This window comes from Zalophus californianus, chromosome 2, assembly GCF_009762305.2.
Source record: "Zalophus californianus isolate mZalCal1 chromosome 2, mZalCal1.pri.v2, whole genome shotgun sequence".
Classification (NCBI taxonomy): Eukaryota; Metazoa; Chordata; class Mammalia; order Carnivora; family Otariidae; genus Zalophus; species Zalophus californianus.
In genome coordinates, this window is record NC_045596.1 from 166,377,843 (window position 1) to 166,404,229 (window position 26,387).

General features: G+C 40.1%; 1 protein-coding gene and 1 long non-coding RNA gene across 2 annotated transcripts in view; one reads left to right on the top strand and one right to left on the bottom strand.

Annotated features, from left to right (window-relative positions):
• The window catches only part of LOC113924542, a 45,064-nt gene extending 30,914 nt beyond the window's left edge, over nt 1–14,150 (top strand). The window contains exon 3 of the long non-coding RNA XR_003520703.1: nt 14,080–14,150. This is a non-coding gene — a long non-coding RNA (uncharacterized LOC113924542). The remainder of the gene's footprint in view (nt 1–14,079) is intronic.
• Nucleotides 1–14,608, bottom strand: part of IDO2 (indoleamine 2,3-dioxygenase 2) — a 56,589-nt gene extending 41,981 nt beyond the window's left edge. Inside the window, exon 1 of the mRNA XM_027598427.2 lies at nt 14,191–14,608. Coding sequence (XP_027454228.1) covers nt 14,191–14,289 — 99 coding nt within the window. The 5' untranslated portion in view covers nt 14,290–14,608. The remainder of the gene's footprint in view (nt 1–14,190) is intronic.
• Nucleotides 14,609–26,387: the final 11,779 nt, after the last annotated feature.

Below are 26,387 nucleotides of genomic sequence, written 5' to 3' on the forward strand. Positions count from 1 at the left end.
AATTAGCTAGTGATGAAAAGATATTTTCAGGAACAAGTAACAGAATTTTTGTGTAAATGGTTTGGTTTGAATTAAAACATCAAGGGTGGAACAAACACACAAGTTTTTATGTATCAGTTTTATTTATGAGAGGAAATTGAAACTAACCCAAATGTCCAATGCCATTTATTTATTTTTACTTTTTTTAAAAATTTATTTATTTATTTATTTATTTATTTATTTATTTATTTGAGAGAGAGAGAGCACAAGCATGGGGAGCAGCAGAGGGAGAGGGAGAAGCAGGCTCCCCGCCAAGTAGGGAGCCCAATGTGGGGCTCAATCCCAGGATCCTGGGATCATGACCTGAGCTGAAAAAAGACACTTAACCCACTGAGCCACCCAGGCGCCCCAGTCCAATGCCATTAAAATTGCAGTGTTATATTGTGCAAATGGGATTTGATGAAAGCATTAAAATTATGTTATTAAGACTGATTAATTTTAAGCAAATGTTTATTTTATAGCATCGGGTTAAACATGCAGAGCACAGGTTTGGATATACAACAGGATTACAACCTTACAACTTTGCAAACACACACACACACACACACACACACACATAATCACATACCCAAACATACACACACTTAGGTAAATTGCCCTCAAACACCAAAGGTATTTTGATTCTGTGGTGGAGCTATGAATAATTTTTATATATTTTTAAATTTTTCCAATATTTATTTAATATGCTTTTATTAATTTTGTAATAAAATAGCCACATTTAGAACATTTTTCCATAAAATCATTCATTGTGGCTAATGATAAGCCATCATACTTCAGTAGTCTCCCAATTTCTAAAGATAAAAGTAAATAAACACTAAAAAGAAATGTGAAGTAAAATATCAAACAGTGGATTGTCAATTTATGGGATTTATTAATCTGAGATTATATGTATTTGAAAGAATTTAATCAATAATAAAGCCATAAGATGTTATTAAAAGTAGTTGGGAGATATTCATGGTAACCATGTTTCAAAAGCAAATTAAGAAGCATAGTTTGATAAATATTGGCATAACTATGGTATGAAATGGGATCAAATATTCTATTTCAAATTGGTCATGATTTAGAAATTCTGGGCTGTATTGTCCTAACTTACCCTGTTGTCAGTAAGCCCCAGGGCCTGATTTGGCCCAGAATTGAGTTCTAGACTCAAACCAGAGTGTCAGAATTATAAGGGGCTTTACAGATCAGTAATATCTAACCTTTACTGATTTCTTACTTTCGTCCTTGCAGCATGCCCATGAAGTGTTATCCTCACATAGAAAAAATCAGGTTCAAAGAGACTAAATACAACTTGTTAGTTATAATACTGGTTAAGAGTTTCAGCTAGAATTCAAACTCAAATCAATACGACTAGTATAGAGCTTGCCTATGCCATTAATCAGAATTTGTCATATCAATTATCCACTGTTTCTTAACTAGAATTGTTTTAAAAGAAGAAACATCATGGACCGCAGAGAATAATTTCCCAAAGATCCAAAGACTTCAGTTGGGAAAAAAAAAAAAAAAAACGAAGAAAGAAACTAAAATCTGATTTTATGGAAACATCTTTCAATTGCAAATTATCATCACAACATGAAATTTTTGTTTTTATTTCCAGAGAATAAAAACACAGTCAAATTTCTTGGTACTCATGCGTTTTCAAGAATATGTCTTTGCTCCTCTTCCCTCTTCCTACTGCAAAGGCCACAGTTTCAGCAACATGGTTCTAGCATAGCCTTTTAAATTTATGCACAAGACACTTCTTTCCCACATAACCGTGGTCACGTAATTATTGCCCATATGATGTTTTATCATATTCCAGCTTTCCTCTGACCTTAAAGGTACAATTTTACAGCAGAGGATGTGACTTTTCTTCAGAATATCGAGGTCATTTGGTGAACATGAGCTAACATTATGCTGACAAAACTGGTCAGTGATATTCAACTGTCCCTTGGCTTGTTGACCATTTGATATCTTGCACTCTGCTTTTCATTGTCTTCACTGTCCCAGGCGTGAGTGGTCAGGTCTTAGGACAATCGTAGTTCTGGTTGCTCAGGCACCTCTCTACCTCTAATGCTTTATCTTTTCATCTCACTCCCCATGGTGGATTGAATGTATGCCTCCACCAAGAAACGAAGAAAAGAAGGAAGGGAGGAAGGAAGGAAGAAAGGAAGAAACAAAGAAAGAAAGAAGAGAAAGAGAGAAAGAGAAGAGAAAGAGAGAGAAAGAAAGAAAGATAGAGCCACTTGGAAACTGTGAACGTGACCTTATCTGAAAAAAAGTGTAGTTTAGTTAATGATTGCAAGATGAGATCATCTTCGATTAAGGTGGCTCCAGTGACAAGAAGAGAAGACATAGGAGGAAGAAGACACAAAGAAGGCCACGTGAAGATGGACGCAGAGAGTGGAGCCATGGGAAGAAAGGAGAGGCCAGTAAGGATTCTCCTGTGGAGCCTCTGGAGGGAAACTAGTCTGGCCGACACCCTGACTTCAGACTTGCTCTCCAGCACTCTGTGAGAATACATTTCTGTTGTTTTAAGCCACCAAAACGGTGGTAATTTTGTCATAGCAGTCCTGGGAAACTAACAAATGCCCTGAGCCTCATTTTGAATGAAAGGAGCATATTTGTGTTTTCCTATTTTTTTCATTCTTTCTTAGCATCCGTCAGCTCGTCTCCCCGTGTTGTCGCATGTTTCTCTGCAGCTGAGATATCCTGCACCAGAAAACTCTAAGTGGCATCATTGTTTAAAACTCCAGTTTCCAGAGGACCGAGGACGGTCTTGGCTATCCCTGCTTCTAATTCCTTATCTCTGTCTGCCGGTTTCCCCTTTGGCTCTTCTTGTTTCCTTTATTATTATTATTTTTTTAAGATTTTATTTATTTGAGAGAGAGAGAGAGAGAGACAGCATGAGAGTGAAGTGAGGAGCAGAGGGAGAAGCAGACGCCCGCTGAGCAGGGAGACTGAGGCGGGGCTGATCCCTGAACTCCGGCTCACGACCTGAGGGGAAAGCAGCAGCTTAACTGACTGACCCACCCAGGCGCCCCCCTTTCTTGGTTCCTTAATTTTGGCACAGATATCCATGCCCCATCCACATTTTTCCTTATTGACCTACTTGAACTATTACATAATCGTATCTCTTTGTCTCTCTCTCTACTATATTACCATCACTGCCTCAAACCCCCTTCAACATGATCAGACTTGCCCTGGAAACTAGGGGAGGTGACGATAATTTCTCAGGGAAATATTTGAATATTTCCTTCCTACAACTTCTGTCTGAAAACTACAGCCTCCAATGCTATAAAATAGTACTGAGGCAATTATTCTACTCCTCCTTCTAAGCATCTGGAGTCCACTGCTTCCATCAAGGTTGTGAATTTCCACAGGACCATATATGTATCTACTTTCCCCAAATAATTATTTGATTACTATAAAGAATAAAGTTCAATAAACTATTGGGACTTCATCACAGTGAAGGAAACAACAAAACCAAAAGGCAGCCTACGGAATGGGAAGCACCCAGATGTTTATAGCAGTATTGTCAACAAGAGACAAACTATGGAGAGGGCCCAAATGTCCATCGACTAATGAATGGATAAAGAAGATGTGGTATACACACACACACACACACACACACACACACACACACACACACACAATGGAGTATTACTCACCCATCAAAAAAAATGAAATATTACCATTTGCAACGACATGGAGGGAGCTAGATTGTATTATGCTAAATGAAATAGGTCAGTCAGAGAAAGACAAATACCATATAATTTCATTCATATGTGGAATTTAAGAAAGAAAATAGATGAACAGAGGTAAGGGGGAAAAGAAAAAAAGGAGAGAAGGAAACAAGCCTAAGAGACTCTTATAGATAGAGAACAAACTGAGGGGTGATGGAGGGAGGTGGGTGAGGGGTGGGTTAGATGGGTGATGGGTATGAAGGAGAACACTTGTTATGATGAGCACAGGGTGTCATATGTACGTGATGAATCACTGAATTCTACTTCAGAAACCAATATTGCACTGTATGTTAATTGCCTAAAATTTAAATGAAAAAAAGTTTCAAAAAAATAAAAAAGAATAAAGTTCCCAACATTGCCATGACTACTGGCACCAGTCCTGCTCCTGCTCCATGGCACACATACAATTTCCCTTTTCCTTTTTTTTTCTAAAAAATTATTTAAATTCAATTAGCCAACGTATAATACATCATTAGTTTCAGATATAGAGTTCAGTGATTCATCAGTTGTGTATAACACCCAGTACTCATTCCATCAAGTGCCCTCCTTAATGCCCATCACCCAGTTACCCATGTCCCCACCCATCTGCCCTCCAGCAACCCTCAGTTTGTTTCCTGTGTGTGTGTGTGTGTGTGTGTGTGTGTGTGTGTGTGTGTGTGTGTGTGTTTTGTTGTTGTTGTTGTTTTTGCTGGAGAATCAGTTAGGGGTTTATTGCCAAACAGTGAGAACTTCTGAGCCCTGGACAAAGATCATCTTTGGGAACGCTGAGCCATCAGAAGCACCGCCAACCTCATTAGAACTTTTGGCAAGAATAGTTCATAGGCAGTGAGGAATGTGCACTTCTATTAGGAGATGTGTCGTGTCCAGTTCTGAGCCACCTTTGACAATTCTTTCCTCCATCCCTTATTTCACTGTGTTTGATAAGATGCTGATATTCCTTTTTTTTTTTGCACATAGAATATGTTTAATAAATATTTTGATCAAAATTAAACTAAGAAAAACCCCAAATAAATGGTAAGTAATGCTACCAAAACAATCCAGAAGAAAAATAAAGTATGACAAACCAATAGCAAGAACATTAAAACTATGTCTAGGTATGATGACCATGTCAGGGAGTCCTCTCTGTCTATCCAAACCTACCAATTAACCTTGCAAACTTGCTCAAGTTCTGTCTTCTCCAGGAAGCTTTCCCCGTCACTTCTGGTGTGCACCAGAATCACCTCTGAACTTCCAATTCTGCCTTCTGTCCTTAAAGCTTCTCTTCTCTCCAACAACTTTAGCCCCTTCTACCATTGTCTACAGGTCATCCTGTAGACACTTTAGCATTATAGTCCACCTCCTTCAGCTAAATTCCCCTTCAGCACTAGAATCCTTTTGACAGAAAGCATCCTCCCAGCCATTCCAGATGGGAGATCTCATGCTCCTGCCTCCTTTCCATTCCTGCTGGTGCCTTTACCTCCAGGCTGTCACTGCTTCTCCAATACCTGCCACCTTCCAGACTTTGCCTTTCAGAAGTGCCTCCCCACCACCCCTCTTCAGAACCTGTTTAACAAGAGCTGGTCTGATCACATCTTTTCCCTCCTCTGAGGGAAAGCCCAGCCCAAATTCCAAAGACGATTAGAACGCAGGGAAAACACCTGATTCACAACTGACCTCAGCTCCAAATTCCTTGTCTTCTCCCTTGCCCAGCGCTGCCCTTCGTTTAGGCCAGGTTCAGCAAAGCTCTTCTCTGATTAGGAGGTTTCCCCTAATGGCAATCTTGTCGCATACTCTCTGATTCCACTGACCATCCTGTCCTCCCCGTTAGAGCAGCACCCCCAGTAGACCAGAACTGCAGGAGCAGGACTGGATTTCTCTCACACGCTACCAGCATCCACCACAGTGCCTGAAAACAGTCCGCTATCAAGAGGTACTTGGAGCAGGAGTGAAAAGTGAAGTGTGGCTGTCCGTGGCCTTTTTTTTGTGGCAGCTATGCCTTACATTTGGTACATTTGGAGAGACAGTGATATTCTAATTCCATCATTTATTTTTCATTTATGAGTCACTTCTGGATGATGCCTGGGAGCTAACTCTTTAGTTCAGAACTGTTTAAAAAAAAAAAGAAGGAAGGAAGGAAAGAATCAAGCGTTTTTCCTGCCCTTGTAAGAATGGTGGATCAAAGTAAATAGTTGACAAGAAGTTTATGGTCATAGAAGCATCCTTTGGTTTTGTATTTGAATTACTTCCAAGCTCTACTCAGTGCTTCTTATAGCCATGACACCTTTACTTCTATAGCCAGCCTCTCAAGTGTAGACCTTCATCTCTCACCTGGACCTGCACTGTCCCCAATGCATTCTGTAGCTTCCAAGCACTGAGCCACTTAAGCTAGAGATTCCGAATTAACTCTTGGGGTGGGGCTGTGGCATCAGTGATTTAGGTGTGCAGTCCAGGGACTGTTGCTCTAACCCACCCTGCACTTAACATTCTGCTGGGAAGATATTCAAACACCAGTTGGTTTGTGCCAGATGTAAGATCCAAATTCCTGAGCCTAACACTGGAGATCTCTGTTCCATACCAATCTAAACTATGGCTATAATCTACCATTATGCCCTTCCTTTCCTACTAAACTGATTTCCTTGTATTCTTTATGTCTGAAGAAAAATTACTTCCTACCTCCCTCCACCCAAACACTCATACACAGTCACAGGACACATGACCTGGCAAAGGATTTTTGTGGCGTATTTACGGACAGGAGTCTGACAGGTACACATTTTCCACACTGAAACATTAGCCCCTGGAAATATTTGAGAGTGGATAGAAACAGTGGGGTAGAGTATTTAAAACGAAGCCAGCCCCCTCCCCCAAAGCCACAATATTTGCTTATTCATTAGCCTGACTGTTTTCTTCAGAGAGACTTTGAAGGAAATACTCATACTAAGCATCTAAGCTTCCTGAAAGAATATCTTTGGGCTAATATAGGAGCAAGATGGCAGAGGAGTAGGAGACCTGATTTTGTCTGGTCTCAGGAATTCAGCTGAATAGGGATCAAACCATTCTGAACACCTACGAACTCAACAGGAGATCGAAGAAGAGAGTAGCAACAACTCTCTGAACAGAGAAACGACCACTTACTGGAAGAATGACAAGACGAAAAAAATCACCTCAGCAAAAAGAACAAGAGGTAGTACCATCTGCCAGGGACCTACTCAATACGGACATTAGTACGATGTCAGACCTAGAGTTCAGAATTATGACTTTAAAGATACTAGCTGGGCTTGAAAAAAGCGTGGAAGTTATTAGAGAAACCCTTTCTGGAGAAATAAAAGAACTAAAATCTAACCAAGTCGAAATCAAAAAAGCTATTAATGAGGTGCAATAAAAAATGGGGGCACTAACTGCTAGGATAAATGAGGCAGAAGAGAGAATCAGCGATATAGAAGACCAAATGATGGAAAATAAAGAGGCTGAGAAAAAGAGAGAGAAATAACTACAGGATCACGAGGGCAGAATTCGAGAGATAAGCGATACAATAAGACAAAACAACATTAGAATGATTGGGATCCCAGAAGAAGAAGAAAGAGAGAGAGGGGCAGAAGGTATATTGGAGCCAATTATAGCAGAGAACTTCCCTAATGTGGAGAAGGAAACAGGCATCAAAATCCAGGAGGCACAGAGAACCCCTCTCAAAATCAATAAAAATAGGTCAACACCTCTATTATTACATCTAATAGAAAAACTTAAGAGTCTCAGAGACAAAGAGAAAATCCTGAAAGCAGCTCGGGAGAAGAGATATGTAACCTACAATGGTAGAAACATTAGATTGGCAACAGACCTATCCACAGAGACCTGGCAGGCCAGAAAGGACTGGCACGATATCTTCAGAGCACTAAATGAGAAAAATATGCAGCCAAGAATACTATAACCAGCTAGGCTGTCATGGAAAATAGAAGGAGAGATAAAAAGCTTCCACGACAAACAAAAACTAAAGGAATTTGCAAACATGAAACCAGCCCTACAAGAAATATTGAAAGGGGTCCTCTAAGCAAAGAGAGAGCCTAAAAGCAGCATAGATCAGAAAGGAACACAGACAATATACAGTCACAGTCACCTTACAGGCAATACAATGGCACTAAATTCATATCTTTCAATAGTTACCCTGAATGTAAAAGGGGTAAATGCCCCAATCAAAAGACACAGGCTATCAGATTGGATTAAAAAACAAGACCCATCAATATGCTGTCTGCAAGAGACTCATTTAGACCCAAAGACACCCCCACATTGAAAGTGAGGGGGTGGAAAACCATTTACCATGCTAATGGACACCAAAAGAAAGCTGGGGTGGCAATCCTTATATCAGACAAATTAGATTTTAAAACAAAGACTGTAATAAGAGATGAAGAAGGACACTATATCCTCCTTAAAGGGTCTATCCAACAAGAAGATCTAAAAATTGTAAATATCTATGCCCCTAACATGGGAGCAGCCAATTATATAAGGCAATTAATAACAAAAGCGAAGAGACACATTGACAACAATACAATAATAGTGGGGGACTTTAACACCCCCCTGACTGAAATGGACAGATCATCAAAGGAAAACATGAACAAGGAAATAAAGACTTTAAATGACACACTGGACCAAATGGACTTCACAGACATATTCAGAACATTCCATCCCAAAGCAACGGAATACACATTCTTCTCTAGTGCCCATGGAACATTCTCCAGAACTGATCACATCCTAGGTCACAAATCAGGTCTCAACCAGTACCAAAAGTTTGGGATTATTCCCTGCATATTTTCAGACCACAATGCTTTGAAACTGAACTCAATCACAAGAGGAAAGTCAGAAAGAACTCAAATATATGGAGGCTAAAGAACACCTACTAAGGAATGAATGGGTCAACCAGGAAATTAAAGAAGAATTAAAAAAATTCATGGAAACCAATGAAAATGAAAACACACCTGTTCAAAATCTTTGGGATACAACAAAGGCAGTCCTGAGAGGAAAGTATATAGAAATACAAGCCTTTCTCAAGAAACAAGAAAGGTCTCAAATACACAACCTAACCCTACACCTAAAGGAGCTAGAGAAAAAAACAGCAAATAAAGCCTAAACCCAGCAGGAGAAGAGAAATAATAAAGATCAGAGCAGAAATCAATGAAATAGAAACCAAAAGAACAGCAGAACAGATCAACGAAACTAGGAGCTTGTTCTTTGAAAGAATTAACAAGATTGATAAACCCCTGGCCAGACTTATCAAAAAGAAAAGAGAAATGACCCAAATCAACAAAATCATGAATGATAGAGGAGAGATCACAACCAACACCAAAGAAATACAAACAATTATAAGAACATATGATGAGCAACTCTATGCCAGCAAATTAGATAACCTGGAAGAAATGGGTGCATTCCTAGAAATGTATCAACTACCAAAATTGAACCAGGAAGAAAGAGAAAACCTGAACAGACCTATAACCACTAAGGAAATTGAAGCAGTCATCAAAAATCTCTCAAGAAACAAAAGCCCGGGGTCAGATGGCTTCCCAGGGGAACTCTACCAAACATTTAAAGAAGAATGAATACCTATTCTCCTGAAACTGTTCCAAAAAATAGAAATGGAAGGAAAACTCCCAAACTCATTTTAAGAGGCCACCATTACCTTGATCCCAAAACCAGACAAAGACCGCATCAAAAAGGAGAATTACAGACCAATATCCTTGATGAACATGGATGCCAAACTTCTCACCAAAACACTAGCCAGTAGGGTCCAACAGTACATTAAAAGGATTATTCACCATGACCAAGTGGGATTTATCCCTGGGCTGCAAGGATGGTTCAACATCCGCAAATCAATCAACGTGATACATTAACAAAAGAAAGAACAGGAATCCTATGATCCTCTGAATAGATGCAGAAAAAGCATTTGACAAAGTACAGCATCCTTTCTTGATCAAAACTCTTCCGAGTATAGGGATAGAGGGTACATACCTCAATATCATAAAAGCCATCTATGAAAAACCTACAGCCAATATCATTCTCAATGGGGAAAAGCTGAGAGCTTTTCCCCTAAGGTCAGGAACGCGGCAGGGATGTCCACTATCACCACTGCTATTCAACATAGTATTAGAAGTCCTAGCCACAGCAATCAGACAACAAAAAGAAATCAAAGGCATCCAAATCGGCAAAGAGGAAGTCAAACTCTCACTCTTTGCAGATGATATGATACTGTGTGTGGAAAACCCAAAAGACTCCACCCCAAAACTGCTAGAGCTCATACAGGAATTCAGTAAAGTAGCAGGATATAAAATCAATGCACTGAAATCAGTGGCATTCCTATACACCAACAACAAGACAGAAGAGAGACAAATTAAGGAGTCGATCCCATTTATAATTGCACCCAAAACCATAAGATACCTAGGAATAAATTTAACCAAGGAGGCAAAGGATCTGTACTCAGAAAACTATAAAATACTCATGAAAGAAATTGAAGAAGACACAAAGAAATGGAAAAACGTTCCATGCTCATGGATTGGAAGAACAAACATTGTGAAGATGTCAATGCTACCTAGAGCAATCTACACATTCAGTGCAATCCCCATCAAAATACCATCCACTTTTTTCAAAGAAATGGAACAAATAACCCTAAAATTTGTATGGAACCAGAAGAGACCCCAAATAGCCAGAGGAATATTGAAAAAGAAAAGCAAAGCCGGTGGCATCACAATTCCGGACTTCCAGCTCTATTACAAAGCTGTCATCATCAAGACAGTATGGTCCTGGCACAAAAACAGACACATAGATCAATGGAACAGAACAGAGAGCCCAGAAATGGACCCTCATCTCTATGGTCAACTCATCTTTGACAAAGCAGGAAAGAATGTCCAATGGCAAAAACATAGTCTCTTCAACAAATGGTGTTGGGAAAATTGGACAGCCACATGCAGAAGAATGAAACTGGATCATTTCCTTACACCACACACAAAAATAGACTCCAAATGGTTGAAAGACCTAAACGTGAGACAGGAGTCCATCAAAATCCTAAAGGAGAACACAGGCAGCAACCTCTTTGACCTCAGCCGCAGCAACTTCTTCCTAGAAACATCGCCAAAGGCAAGGGAAGCCAGGGCAAAAATGAACTATTGGGATTTCATCAAGATAAAAAGCTTTTGCACAGCAAAAGAAACAGTCCACAAAACCAAAAGACAACCGACAGAATGGGAGAAAATATTTGCAAATGACATATCAGATAAAGGGCTAGTAGCTAAAATCTATAAAGAACTTATCAAACTCAACACCCAAAGAACAAATAATCCAATCAAGAAATGGGCAGAAGACATGAACAGACATTTTTCCAGAGAAGACATCCAAATGGTCAACAGACACATGAAAAAGTGCTCAACATCGCTCAGCATCAGAGAAATCCAAATCAATACCTCAATGAGATACCACCTCACACCAGTCAGAATGGCTAAAATTAACAAGTCAGGAAACGACAGATGTTGGCGGGCATGTGGAGAAAGGGGAACCCTCCTACACTGTTGGTGGGAATGCAAGCTGGAGCCGCCACTCTGGAAAACAGTATGGAGGTTCCTCAAACAGTTGAAAATAGAGCTACCATACGATCCAGCAATTGCACTACTGGGTATTTACCACAAAGATACAAATGTAGGGATCCGAAGGGGTACGTGCACCCCAATGTTTATAGCAGCTATGTCCACAATAGCCAAACTGTGGAAAGAGTCAAGATGTCCATTGACAGATGAATGGCTAAAGAAGAAGTGGTATATATACACAATGGAATATTATGCAGCCATCAAAAGGAATGAGATCTTGCCATTTGCAAGATTTCAACGACGTGGATGGAACTGGAAGGTGTTATGCTGAGTGAAATAAGTCAATCAGAGAAAGACATGTATCATATGACCTCACTGATATGAGGAATTCTTAATCTCAGGAAACAAACTGAGGGTTGCTGGAGTGGTGGGGGGTGGGAGGGAGGGCGTGGCTGGGTGATAGACATTGGGGAGGGTATGTGCTATGGTGAGCGCTGTGAATTGTGCAAGACTGTTGAATCACAGATCTGTACTTCTGAAACAAATAATGCAGTATATGTTAAGAAAAAAAGAAGAAGAAGATAGCAGGAGGGGAAGAATGAAGGGGAGTAAGTTGGAGGGGGAGACGAACCATGAGAGACGATGGACTCTGAAAAACAAACTGAGGGTTCTAGAGGGGAGGGGGTTGGTGGGATGGGTTAGCCTGGTGATGGGTATTAAGGAGGGCACGCTCTGCATGGAGCACTGGGTGTTGTACACGAACAGTGAATCATGGAACACTACATCACAAACTAATGATATAATGTATGGTGATTAGCATAACCTAATAATAAAAAAATGTAATGACCTAAAATAAAAAAGAATATCTTTGGGCTAGTTGACATGACAGAACAGCTCTCCCACCACCTTCCTTTAAACTAAAGGAAAGCAAAACCTCTTTGTGGCCTTAGCAAAGTCAGCGACATACATTCCCTAATCTGTGATCAGTTTCAACACCTCTGTTGCCTGGTACCACCGGTGACAAAATCCTTCCTGATGGATGGAGCAACCTGGGACAGCTTCTGATTAAAACTTCCTCCTCTCAGCTTTTCCCAGAAATAGAGATGTTTACAATTTTCACACAATTCAAAGGAAAGTAAAACTGAAACACAGAATCACATTTTCAGAAATCTGACATATGACTACTCTAAAGGAGGCCCGATTTGCCAGGGAATTTTTTTTATATGAAGTCAGAAATGGAAATTTCTTCTAAGGGGTTATCCATTAACCAAATCACAAGACAGTCATGATCTGGCTCTGGACATCACAAGCACTTGATACCTGTTATTCTTTCTCATCTAGTTTTCTTATTTATCAAAAAGGAAACACAGAGGGGAACTCAGTCATTGTGGTGTTATAAAGTTACATACTTTATAAGATTATTTTTCCTCTGCTTCGTGTATATATTTAATCTCAGTAAGAGTGTGTTAGCCTTTTCTTTCTTGTGAACGAGGGATGATGGGAATATCCCCAAATCAAGTTTTACACACACAGTGGAGTTTGTAATGAGCACTGGACTGAAGGTCAGGAGAATTGCTTCTAGTCTTTCACTGGATTTATTAAAATGTTTCATTCCACAGGAATCCAGTGGGAGTGGCACTAGATCTCCATCCACTCCATGTGAAAACAGGGTCAGGCAATGCTTGTGATTCACACAGGGTTACAAGAGTTAGTAAGTGCAAGTCAGAATGACTGACACATTCTGGTTGCCCAGGACTTTCCTGCTTTAGCCCCTGAAAGACCCACATCTTGGGAATCCCTTCAGTCCCTGGCAAAAGCAAATTCTTGGTCACCATAGTGGCATTCAGAGAATACAATCTGTACTCTGGGCTACAACTCTACTCTCCCTAACTCCCTGAAGTCGTTACTTCTAATGTTCAAGTTACTTGCAGATCTGTGGCTTGTTCTCTCAACTAACAGCTCTACAAACAGCTTTTGGGACCAATGAATAGATGATATCTTCATCTGTTTCCTCAAATAACGGTTGAAAGTAAATAAGCATTAGAGGGGTATTCAATAAAAGCTCATTGAATTCTAGACATTCTTTAATCACAGTTAAATGACAAATTAGGCTTATGGGGTGGGGAAATTGGATCTATTAAGTTATTGTAATAACTTCAGTATTGGACCCCTAGATTCTCAACCAAGTAATTTTGGCCCTTATCTATGATGTAGTAGAAAAAAAAGATGTTAAGAGCCCTGAGTACTAGTTCTGCTTTCAACACTAATATGACTTTGGCAAGTCACTTCCTTTGAACTTCAGCAAGCTCAAATATAAAAAGCAGGAAGTTGGGACCGGATGGTTTCTAAGCACTCTTACAGTCTTACCATTCTAGGCTTCGGACCCCATTCAGAGAATTAAACAGTATTGTTAAAGGTTAAGTGATGAAACAGAATTGTATTACAGGTTGTGCCTTCAGTACAATTAGGAAATAGGTATTGCTAGTTCTCAAGGTTTACTTCCTCTTCTCAGCAATGTCTATGAATATCTGATTCCTCCGACCAAAGCCCAAAGTACCCACAGCTTCCAGTGTTCTTTTGGTTCTCCCACTAGCAAGCCAAGATAAACTGACTTGCTTCCTTAATTGATCTATAAGTTCTGTCTTTTCCTTGGTAACTACAGATTTGCTCATAAGTTTACTGGACTGAGTGGATGACAATCTATTAAAAACAGCTGGCCTTAAAACATTCTGTTTGAGCTGTGCTGTGCTATCACTTTTCTTTTGTTCATGATTACACAGGTATTTAGATCACCTGTCCCCTGACGACCACATAAATTAAGCATACAAAAGAAGGAACAAATCAGCATCTCAAGAAACCTATTCTGCCCTGGTCCAAGGCTCTATACTTACCAGAGGATGTGGAAGAAGAAAGCCATAATCTTCAGAAATGTGAAATCTTCCTAAAGATAATAATGGTGTTGTCTTCAAATTCTGACTTGGAGGCTCCATAATTTTGTTTGAAGTATCTACACTAAAGCCTGAGTTCCTGAGCTCCCACTACCCCAAATATATCAAAGATCCAGGGAAAGGGAGCTTCAGAATAGCATCTTCCCACTGAAGTTAATTCTGCAGTGCCTCAGCAACAGAGAAGAACCTTGGTCTGAGGTTGAATTCCGACTGCCATGAACTTTCTCTGACACAAGGCTGAGTAAACAATAATAAACTGCTGACTAAAACAAACAGGTAAAACCACAGCAGAAAACAAATTTCTCCTTTTTTTTTTTTTTTCCACACAGGTGTAGTAAAAAAAGATTGGTTTTAAATCCAGACACAAATATGTTCTCCTTTGGAAAAGGAAAAATGAACTAGAATTTTGGTCATGGCTGATCCCAAATACCCAGACAGTAACCTGGTCCACAATGACTTTTGACACACTGGGTCTTTATCCCAGAGGAGTAAACTATTAAAACTGGAAGTTAGTTACATTTAGACAGATATTCCAGTGGTTGGTGTTGACTGGCAAGGAGAGGAAGACTCTAAATGCATGTCAGAACCTCACAGGGTTCTGAACAACAACATACTCTAACACACTGAATGACATACTCTAAAATACAATTGCTTTGATTTTCTTTAAGAAATAATATTTAATCATTTTTCAAAATCTTTAATCACAACAAGGAGGACATACATATTTTTAAGTTTAACGAATGAGGGAGTGGATGTTAACAAACTTAAGAGCCTGAACAGATGATTTGATTTAACCCTCTACCTTTACCTACCATCTTTTGAGAACCTACTGCTAAGATAGGTGACTTTACCTATGAAGTACCTACTAATTTTACTGATTTTACAGATTAGTAACTGGGGCACACACATGTGAATAACTCTGTCTATTGTCACTCCACTAATTATTGGCAGAGGGAGGACTAGAGCTGAGGCATCTCGACTTCCAAGCCATTGCTGTGTTCCCCAGATCAGGATACCAGGCTGTCTGTTAAAAGTGCCATCACAGTTTGAATTCACTTAACTATGGAACCCATAACCCAGTTATGAGTTCCAGGCCATAGAGCTGCACTATGGAAATTCTGAACATTCTGCCTTTTGCCGAATGGGCCCTGAACTTGGGTCATAAAGTTGTAAACAAATTTATTTGATATGCTTTTTAAAAAAGATTTTATTTATTTATTTGAGAGAGAGAGAGAGAGAGAGCACAGGCACACAAGTTGGGGGAGGAGCAGAAGGAAAGGGAGAGGGACCAGCAGACTCCCCACCAGGCAGGAAGCCCTACCTGGGGCTCCATCCCAACACCCAACACCCAGAGATCATGACCTGAGCCAAAGTCAGACGCTTACCAACTGAAGCACCCAGGTGCTCCCCCTCCCCCATAAACAGATTTCTTTGGAAGCTAATTTATCTAAACAGAACTTCCCTTTCCTCCCCTTCTCTAAGATAAATAGAAAAGCTAAGGTGTGCTTGGGTGCCTCAGGGTTGAGCGTGGGACTCTTGATCTCAGAGTGGTGGAATTGAGCCCCAAGTCCGGTTCCAGTGCGAAATCTGCTTGAGATTCTTTCCTCCACTCTCTCCCTCCCCCTCTGCTCCTCCCCCTACCCATCACACATGCTTTCTCACTCTCAAATAAATAAATAAATAAATAACACCTTTTTAAAAAATGCTAAAAGCAGGAAGTTCTCTGATCATTCATTGAACAGTTACCATGGAAGGTTCAACTTTAAAAGTTGTATGTCAAAAGCAGCCTAATTGATTTATGGTTCATCAAACACCTGGGAGCCATTTTCAGTTATCTACTTTCCCTCAACCCCCTATCCAGCCAGTCTTGAAATTGTTTCCTATGCCTTCTAAATCCAATTTCTCAAACTTTATACATTTAATCATCTTGTTCTCGCCTTCATTTTTGGACAAAAAGAAGTCCCAGTTATTTTTGTTGATGCTAGTCATGTTATTTTGCATCCATTCCCTCTGCACCCTCTCCAGAATTTACTGTAACGCTATAAAAGCATAGACTCATAAAATATCAGAACTAAAAAGGAACATTATAGAGTACATGATCTAGTTCAACACCCTCGCTAAACATATGAGAAGCTTGAAATTTACGGGAGTGAAATGACTTATCAAATGTCATCCTGGAAGTGCACAGAAGAATTGGACTGGAGTTCTGACTTGCTGCCTCTCAGTCCAGAATTTCTCACTGTTAACTCAGCCGGGCCTACCTGCTGAGTAGGAGTATGAATTTCTATCACCTATCTGCTATGAGGCTTTTCAACAGGTGGCTTAAAGTTCTGAGCCTCTTTGTCCACTTCTGTAGGAAATAGTAACATTTATCCCAGAGACATTTTGGGATAAATAAATGAGAAACCATTAAGTGAAGCACTTATCAGAAAACAGTAAATGCTATTTTTCTCATGCTCTTATCATCTCATTCTGGAAATCCTTTTTTAATATGTTTCTCTGGTTTTCTTTCCTATAAAAATTCTGATTATATCCTTTTCTATTTCAATCACTGATTCCTCTTTTTTATTTTGACGCTGAACATGTACATATTTGTAGTGTTATTACAACTATTCTCTACTTCAATGTGCTTATGTATTTCCATCTGATCTTAGCCATCAATTCTATATACCCACATTCCCAACTCTGAATATTCAGTCTTGAACTTTCTGGCTCCCAAGGTTTAGATCTTATGGTACTTGTGGGTCAGTGAACATCTCAGGTCCTACCTGAAAATCTTTCAAGTGCTCCTTACTGTGGGGCGCCTGGGTGGTGCAGTCGGTTAAACATCTGACTCTTGGTTTCAGCTCAGGTTTTGATCTCAGGGTCAGGGTTATGAGATCGAGCACCACATGGGGCTCTGCACTCAGTGTGGAGTCTGCCTGAGATTCTCTCTCCCTCTCCCTCTGCCCCTCCCACCATGCTTTCTCTCTGTCTCAAATAAATAAATAAATCTAAGAAAAAAAAAAGAGCCCCTCACTGTAAATTGAATAAAATTCAAGTTTTCTTGATCGGGCATTCAATAATGTCCATTGCTGGACCCCTTATCATCTTTCTAGCTGTGCAAAATTCTACAATCACTTTGGACTTTTTCATGTCCCATTCAAGTTCTTCCTGGTGTGACAGTTACTAACACATTCATCTCATCTTTTCTGTTAGATTGTAAGCTTACTGAAGAATTCATACCCAACTTTGCATCTTCCTTTAGCAGCATGTGTCCAGTGTCTGGTGCTCAAGAAGTCTTTGTTAAATGAGTTGTCTCTCAGAGTCTCCTGGTGGACCCCATATTTTTAGAACCTGATTCTTGATGCCAGGTAGAAGTTTGTACTGGCCCCGCCCCAGAGACTTACTCTGCCCTAAGGAACATAGTGGCCACGCAGCCCATGAAGCCCTGCCTGGCATCTTTCTTATTTACTAAGAGGAAGTCAGTGAAACATAATTGTGCACAGGAATGTCCCCTCCTAAGAGAAAGGTTTGGAATTTCAGAGTCTTGTGTTCTATATAATTAGCTTTCCCACCAATTACGGTAGTATCAGTGTGCAACAAGGGTTCTTTGTCTTTCTGGGTATTAGGGCCTTTTGGAAATGGAACGAGGGGTATTCAGAAAAGGAAAACATTCACAATTGAAATTTTTAAGATACCATTTATATGTTTATTTTTTTGAAGATTTTATTTATTTATTTATTTAAGTGCGAGAGAGACCACGAGCAGGGGGAGGTTCAGAGGGAGAGGGACAAACAGACTCTGTGCTGAGCATGAGCTTGATGTGGGGCTCAATCTCACCACCCTGAGATCATGACCTGAGCTGAAATCAATAGTCGGAGGTTTAACCGACTGAGCCACCCAGATGCCCCAAGGTATCATTTATATGTTTAATGGTGGCAATTTCAAATATAGTTAGTCTCAGTTTCAAACTGGTAAAGTTCATCTGACTTGTCACAAACAATCAACCCAAACAGTGCTGGTACACTGGGACTACTCCTGTACAGCTCATTAATCCCTTCTTTGTTTGTAAATTTGGTGGGACTTTTCAGTCCTCTCTGATGAACCATGCGGAAATCTGGCATTTTGCCTTTTCTTCTCTCCCCCCGCCCCCACTTTTTTTTTTTTTTAACTCTCTTCTCTTCTTGACATCTGCTAGGACATCTGTTCCTTCTGGTTTGATTGTACTTAAAAATAATAAGAAAAAAATAGCAGTTAATACTCACTGAGTTTTCCTGTGACAAGTCTTCTTCCATGAATTATCTCATTTAACCCTCACACAGCCCTGTGACTTAGGTCCTATTATTCCCATAATTCAGTTGAAGAAACTGAAGCTTGTAAAACTTAAGTAAAAGCCTAAGGTCGTATTTTTTGTTAAGTGGTGGATTCAGGACTGGAGCATAGACAATCTGACGTTAAAATCACCAGTCCTGGTGCACGCAGGGGAGGGCGCGGGAGGGGGTGATGGGTCCGTGTGCACGTGGGGGAGGGCTCAGGGGGAGGGGGTGACGGGTCCGTGTGCACGCGGGGGGAGGGCGCGGAAGGAGGGGGTGATGGGTCCGTGTGCATGCGGGGGAGGGCATGAGGGAGGGGTTGGTGGGTCGGTGTGCACGCGGGGGAGGGGGTGCAGAGCAGGTGACGGATCTGTGTGCATGTGGGGTAGGGGTGCAGAGGGGGTGACGGTAGGGGAGCACGCTCGGAAGGTGAAGGACAGAGACCTGGGCAAGCAGCAGGGAGAACTGACAGAAAGGGGCTCAGCACAAAGATGACGGAGGGGTGGGTGACGGAAGGGTAGACACCAGAGTCATATTTGTTTTTTATCTTCTACGTTTATAGTGTCACACTTGGATTATGAAGACTCAGTAGTTTTCCCCTCTTTGTTGTATGCCAAAAATATTCTTTGGAACTTAATAATTTTCCACTCTTTCAATGTGCATTTGTTAAGGATAGTGATTTTTATTTTTTATTTTGGTATCAGCAATGTTTTTTTTTTGTTTGTTTTTTAAAGATTTTATTTATTTATTTGAGAGAGAGAGAATGAGAGATAGAGAGCACGAGAGGGAAGAGGGTCAGAGGGAGAAGCAGGCTCCCTGCTAAGCAGGGAGCCCGATGCGGGACTCGATCCCCGGACTCCAGGATCATGACCTGAGCCGAAGGCAGTCGCTTAACCAACTGAGCCACCCAGGCACGCAGCAATATTTTGTTTAAGCAGTTTGTTTAATAATCCATTTTCTTTATGTGATCTTTTAACGTTGTAGGCTGTGAATTGAAGTTTCCGACTAAGTATGTGCTCCTTTTATCCTTCCTCAGTGAATGTTCAAGGATGGGCTGAATGATAGGGATGTTTTGTTCTAACAAAGCCCATCTGTTCAGGATGAATACATCACATAGAGCTGTTTACATGGGTGGCTATCCTTCATGATTTCCAGTGCCAGTAGTTCTTAACTTCATATTTTTTGAGAGTCTAATGTGATATTTGAGAAAAGAGAACTACTTGAGATCGTTATGATTAAAACCATGAGAGAGAAGTTGCTGAGGAGTATGAGATACCGCCTGTAATCTGTGGAGGCAGGGCTGGGAAGAGAAAGTCTATTCCTGTGAGGGTACTGGTGGTTTCATCCTGCGGCTTCTGCTGACCTCCTTGCCTGTCCCAACACACATGAACAGGGTTCCAGGGCACTTGGGTAGGTGAGGACAAAGACTGTTTACACTAACCACAGAACATAGGTGTCTCTCCCAAGAAGAGGGGCACCCAGTGATGTGTCCTGAGCTTGGGGAAGGAAAAGAAGAATGCAGAAGGGGGTTAAAGAACCAGGAGTGGGTGGGACATTGGGAAGCTCCAAAATAGGAGAAATGAAAATCTCTGCCTATCTTCACCTGGAGATCTATGCTCAGCAGGTACTAGCAGTGTCTTCAGTGTTTGATTTCAGTCACGTGCCCACTGCTGCCAAGTGACATGTGGGTTTCACTAGGATAGGAAGACTTTCTGAAGAAACAGAAAAACCAAACTCTGGGTCTCCACGTTGAAGTTTATTGTTGATGCAAGTTCTGAAGAAAAGATTCAAGGCAGCTGTTCTCATTTCAAAGGGGAAAAAACACTCCATTGATATTATAAAAATCTAATAGAAACCGAAAGAAGGAAAGGGAGATCTGAGTATAGATGAGGGCAGGAGTAAGCAGTAAAGGTGAACAAGACAAAGTTACATCAACTCAGGAAAAAACAAAAACAAAAACAAAATAAATAAATAAAATCACCACTCCTAGGGGAGGTGGAAGGAAAAAAATTAAAAATAAATAAAAATAAAATAAAATAAACTCACCACTACTAACCATAGGGGCAGGGCTTCCCTGCTTTGGTTATTCTTTCCTGCTAATTCTGGTTACAGTTTACTATTGGTGATCTCCATAGTTCAGATTCCAGCCTCCCTCTCCTCACTTTGTCCTCTCTCCATTGGTGACTTCATCCATTCAAAGACTTTGGCTATCATCTCTAGACTGATGATTCTCAACATTTTGTTTCTAGTTGGATCTCTTCTGCCGTCTGCTAGATGTCTTCACTTGACTGTTCTATAGAAGCTTCATATGAAAATCTTAACACATAGAACATATCCTAGATAACTTTCATGAAGGCAGGGGCAAAGGCTTTTAAAATCTCCAGTGACTAGCTCAAGATCTTGAGCAGAGAACCCACTAACTAATGACAGGTCCAAGCTATACTTATCAATTTATTCTTTCATAATAACAAAACTCATCTGCCTCATCTATTCCATGTCTTGGTGAATGGTATCCCTCAGAACCAGCAATATAATGTGAGGGGCCAATGGAGAATGAAAAGGTAAGGACCCTTGTTCAAAATTATTCAGAATTTCAAGACACTGACAGTAGAATATTAAGCCAAACATTAAGCCTTTCTGTATGCAAGACCCTTTGTGACTGTAGAAGTTGAATGTCCTTGAACCTGGCCCTGGTACTTCTGTAGCCACAGGTGACCAGCTAGAAACCTGGAAGTCATTTCCATTATATACGAGAGAACATCAGTCTTGCTGGTCCTGTTGCCTTAATACTGCTCATATTTCCCTTTATTGCTAATCCTGCTGCCATTGTTTTTGATTTCTTGCTATTTACTATTGGAATATTATATCATAATCCCTAACTGATCTCTCTGCCTCAGATCTAATCCCATAATTCTTTCCCATTTTGAGACTTAAATATAACCTACAATATATAACCTCCAAACTCATCTCCCTGTCTTTAGTGCGACCCCCCATTTTATCCCACCCATATAATATTTCTTTTCAACTACTACCAGTCATTTAAATATTTGTTTATCTGTGATGGGCAGCCTTTCATTTCAATATTATTCAAATATGCAAATATAATAATGTCATTTCTCTGCTTAAAATCTTTCCCTTGGTTTTCAAGATAAATTGAAACTATTTCATTGCAGGACCCTTGAAGCTGATCATAGTTTAATCTCACCAACACATCAGCCTTATTTTTTTATGCTTCAGCCATGCTGGACTATGTGTACTTCCTCAGACAGACCATGCTTATGCCACTGTTCTTTGTACACTCTTCTCTCTTTCTGAAATTTTTAACCTTTCTTTTACTTGCATATATATTAATTGCCCTTTAAAACTCATCTAATATATTACCTTAGCAAAGAAAGTCTATTCTTACCACAACTCTTTTCAGTACCACCTCCCCTTCCCTGTTTTGCCCATTCTCTCTCTGTTGCCCACTAGTCTGGGTTAGGGACTATACCTCTTTGCTCTCACACTCCCTGTTTATATTTGTATAGCTTCCATCCCATTGTTCTGAATTAATTTACTTGTCCCTTTACCCACTAGTGAGCTCCTTGAAGGTTAGTGTCCTTAATCTTTCCATCTCTACTATTTAGCTTAGGGACTAGCAAACCATGTTTGCCTATTAAATAGTTATTGAACAGATGAGTAATTAGGGTAGAAATTCTGATGCTTGTAGGGTAAGATTTAATTCCATTAATGAAATCATGCTTGAGTCAGTACAGCATTTATATATTTCTACTCTTAGCAGCCAATATTTTAAATGCTTTGCTAAGTGCTATGATGTTAAGAGTGAAAAAGCTATGGATCCTATCTATAGAGAACTGGTAAATGAGCAGCTGAAATAATACACACACACATACACACAGAAAGAGAGTGCCATAATCACTCTGTAAGAGCAAAACTGGTATGTTCAAAAAGAGAATTTTAAAAATCTATGGGAAGAGAGTTGAGAGGCACTTCCCTATAAGTAAAATCCTTCAGTCTGGGTTTGGGCAATGGCCTAAAATAGCAGTTCTCAAATAGAAACGGGTATGTGGGAGGTGCTTGTATGAGCACGATCACTGGAGCTCTTCTCAGAGTTCACAAGGCTTTGCTCATCCTCGGAAAATTGGAGGGCCTGGTATGCATATTCTTCAAAAACACTCTCTTCCAAAAGACAGGTTATTCTGGTATTGCCCTTTCCTCATTCATCCTGCTGCCAACGTTTTTGAAAATCAGCAAAAAATAAAAAGAGTTCCTGTTCTGATTTACTGGCAGGGAAACAAAACAAATTTATTGATAGGAAACAATGCCATTGATTTTGTGAACTTGTAAAATAAACAAATATATAAAAATATTTATTACATCAAAATCATTGTTTTTGTAATCTAGAAGAAATATCAGTGCTATTCTAATATTGAACACATGTTGACTTTATGTTGTTTAAAATTTCCATTAGATTGACCTAGACTGTCATTTAATTTTTTTCATGGATGAATTTTCAGGTCACATATATGAGTGAATCACAGGATTGGAAGTCTGATCTTTTAGATGTGTACAAACAGACCAGAGAAGGTAAGTGAATTATTTAGGCTCACATAGTAGTTTTCTTTTTAATAGACTTTACTTTTTTAGAGCAGTTTTAAATTCATAACGAAATGGAGAAGAAAGTTCAGGGAATTCCCATTAATCTTCTGCCCCCACAAGCACAGCTTTCCACACCCACAGTGGTACGCTTGTTAGAATCAATGAACCTGCACTGACATATCACTATCATCCAAAGTCCATAATTTACATTAGGGTTCACTCCTGGTGTTGTTCATTCTATGGGTTTTAGCAAATGTATAATGATGTGTATCCACCATTGTAGTGTCACACAGAATAATTCCACTGCGCTAAAAATCCTGTTTTGCTTACTCATCTCTCCCTCTTCCCTAATCCCTGAAAATCACTGATTCTTTTATTGTCTCCATGCTTTTGCCTTTTCCAGAATGTCATATAGTTGGAATCATACAGTATGTAGGCCTTTCAGATTGACTTTTTTACTTATTAATATGCATGGTAGTTTCTTCCTTTTTTTTTTTTTTGCTTGATCACTCATTTCTTTAAAATGCTGAATAAGGAGTACCTGGGTGTTCAGTCAGTTAAGCATCCAACTTGTGATTTTGGCTTAGGTCATGATCTCAGGGTGGTGGGATTAAGCCCCGCATTGGACTCCACACTCAGTGGGGAGTCCGCTTGAGATTCTTTCTCCCCCTCTCCCTCTGCTCCTCCCCCAACTGTGCTCTCTCTATCTCTCCAAAATAAATAAATCTTTAAAAAAATAAGGTGCTGAATAATATTACATTGCTAGGGTGTACCTCAGTTTCTTTTTGCGTTCACCTACCGAAGGATATCTTGCTTGCTTCTAAGTTGTGGCAATTATAAATAAATAAATAAATAAATAAATAAATAAATAATATATTTAAACATCCATGTGCACTTTTCTGTGTAGACATAATTTTTTTAATTTTTCCTTGTTATGTTAATCACCATATATTACATCATTAGTTCTTGATGTAGTGTTCCATGATTCATTGTGCATAACACCCAGTGCTCCACGCAGAACGTGCCCTCCTTAATACCCATCACCAGGCTAACCCATCCCCCCACCCTCCCCCCCTCTAGAACTCTCAGTTTGTTTTTCAGAGTCCATCGTCTCTTATGATTCGTCTCCCCCTACGACTTACTCCCCTTCATTGTTCCCCTCCTGCTAACTTCTTCTTTTTCTTTTTTCTTAACATATCTTGCATTATTTGTTTCAGAAGTACAGATCTGTGATTCAACAGTCTTGCACAATTCACAGTGGTCACCATAGCACATACCCTACCCAATGTCTATCACCCAGCCATCCCATCCCTCCCACCCCCACCGCTCAGCAACACCCAGTTTGTTTCCTGAGATTAAGAATTCCTCATATCAGTGAGGTCATATGATACATGTCTTTCTCTGATTGACTTATTTCACTCAGCATAACACCCTCGAGTTCCATCCACGTAGTTGCAAATGGCAAGATCTCATTCCTTTTGATGGCTGCATAATATTCCATTGTGTATATATACCACTTCTTCTTTAGCCATTCATCTGTCAATGAACATCTTGGCCCTTTCCACAGTTTGGCTATTGTGGACGTTGCTGCTATAAACATTGGGGTGCACGTACCCCTTCGGATCCCTACATTTGTATCTTTGTGGTAAATACCCAGTAGTGCAATTGCTGGATCGTATGGTAGCTCTATTTTCAACTGTTTGAGAACCTCCATACTGTTTTCCAGAGTGGCGGCTCCAGCTTGCATTCCCACCAACAGTGTAGGAGGGTTCCCCTTTCTCCACATGCCCGCCAACATCTGTCGTTTCCTGACTTGTTAATTTTAGCCATTCTGACTGGTGTGAGGTGGTATCTCATTGAGGTATTGATTTGGATTTCTCTGATGCCAAGCGATGTTGAGTACTTTTTCATGTGTCTGTTGGCCATTTGGATGTCTTCTTTGGAAAAATGTCTGTTCATGTCTTCTGCCCATTTCTTGATTGGATTATTTGTTCTTTGGGTGTTGAGTTTGATAAGTTCTTTATAGATTTTGGAGACTAGCCCTTTATCTGATATGTCATTTGCAAATATTTTCTCCCATTCTGTCGGTTGTCTTTTGGTTTTGTGGACTGTTTCTTTTGCTGTGCAAAAGCTTTTTATCTTGATGAAATCCCAATAGTTCATTTTTGCCCTGGCTTCCCTTGCCTTTGGCGATGTTTCTAGGAAGAAGTTGCTGCGGCTGAGGTCAAAGAGGTTGCTGCCTGTGTTCTCCTTTAGGATTTTGATGGACTCCTGTCTCACGTTTAGGTCTTTCAACCATTTGGAGTCTATTTTTGTGTGTGGTGTAAGGAAATGATCCAGTTTCATTCTTCTGCATGTGGCTGTCCAATTTTCCCAACACCATTTGTTGAAGAGACTATGTTTTTGCCATTGGACATTCTTTCCTGCTTTGTCAAAGATGAGTTGACCATAGAGATGAGGGTCCATTTCTGGGCTCTCTGTTCTGTTCCATTGATCTATGTGTCTGTTTTTGTGCCAGGACCATACTGTCTTGATGATGACAGCTTTGTAATAGAGCTGGAAGTCCGGAATTGTGATGCCACCGGCTTTGCTTTTCTTTTTCAATATTCCTCTGGCTATTTGGGGTCTCTTCTGGTTCCATACAAATTTTAGGGTTATTTGTTCCATTTCTTTGAAAAAAGTGGATGGTATTTTGATGGGGATTGCACTGAATGTGTAGATTGCTCTAGGTAGCATTGACATCTTCACAATGTTTGTTCTTCCAATCCATGAGCATGGAACGTTTTTCCATTTCTTTGTGTCTTCTTCAATTTCTTTCATGAGTATTTTATAGTTTTCTGAGTACAGATCCTTTGCCTCCTTGGTTAAATTTATTCCTAGGTATCTTATGGTTTTGGGTGCAATTATAAATGGGATCGACTCCTTAATTTGTCTCTCTTCTGTCTTGTTGTTGGTGTATAGGAATGCCACTGATTTCAGTGCATTGATTTTATATCCTGCTACTTTACTGAATTCCTGTATGAGCTCTAGCAGTTTTGGGGTGGAGTCTTTTGGGTTTTCCACACACAGTATCATATCATCTGCAAAGAGTGAGAGTTTGACTTCCTCTTTGCCGATTTGGATGCCTTTGATTTCTTTTTGTTGTCTGATTGCTGTGGCTAGGACTTCTAATACTATGTTGAATAGCAGTGGTGATAGTGGACATCCCTGCCGCGTTCCTGACCTTAGGGGAAAAGCTCTCAGCTT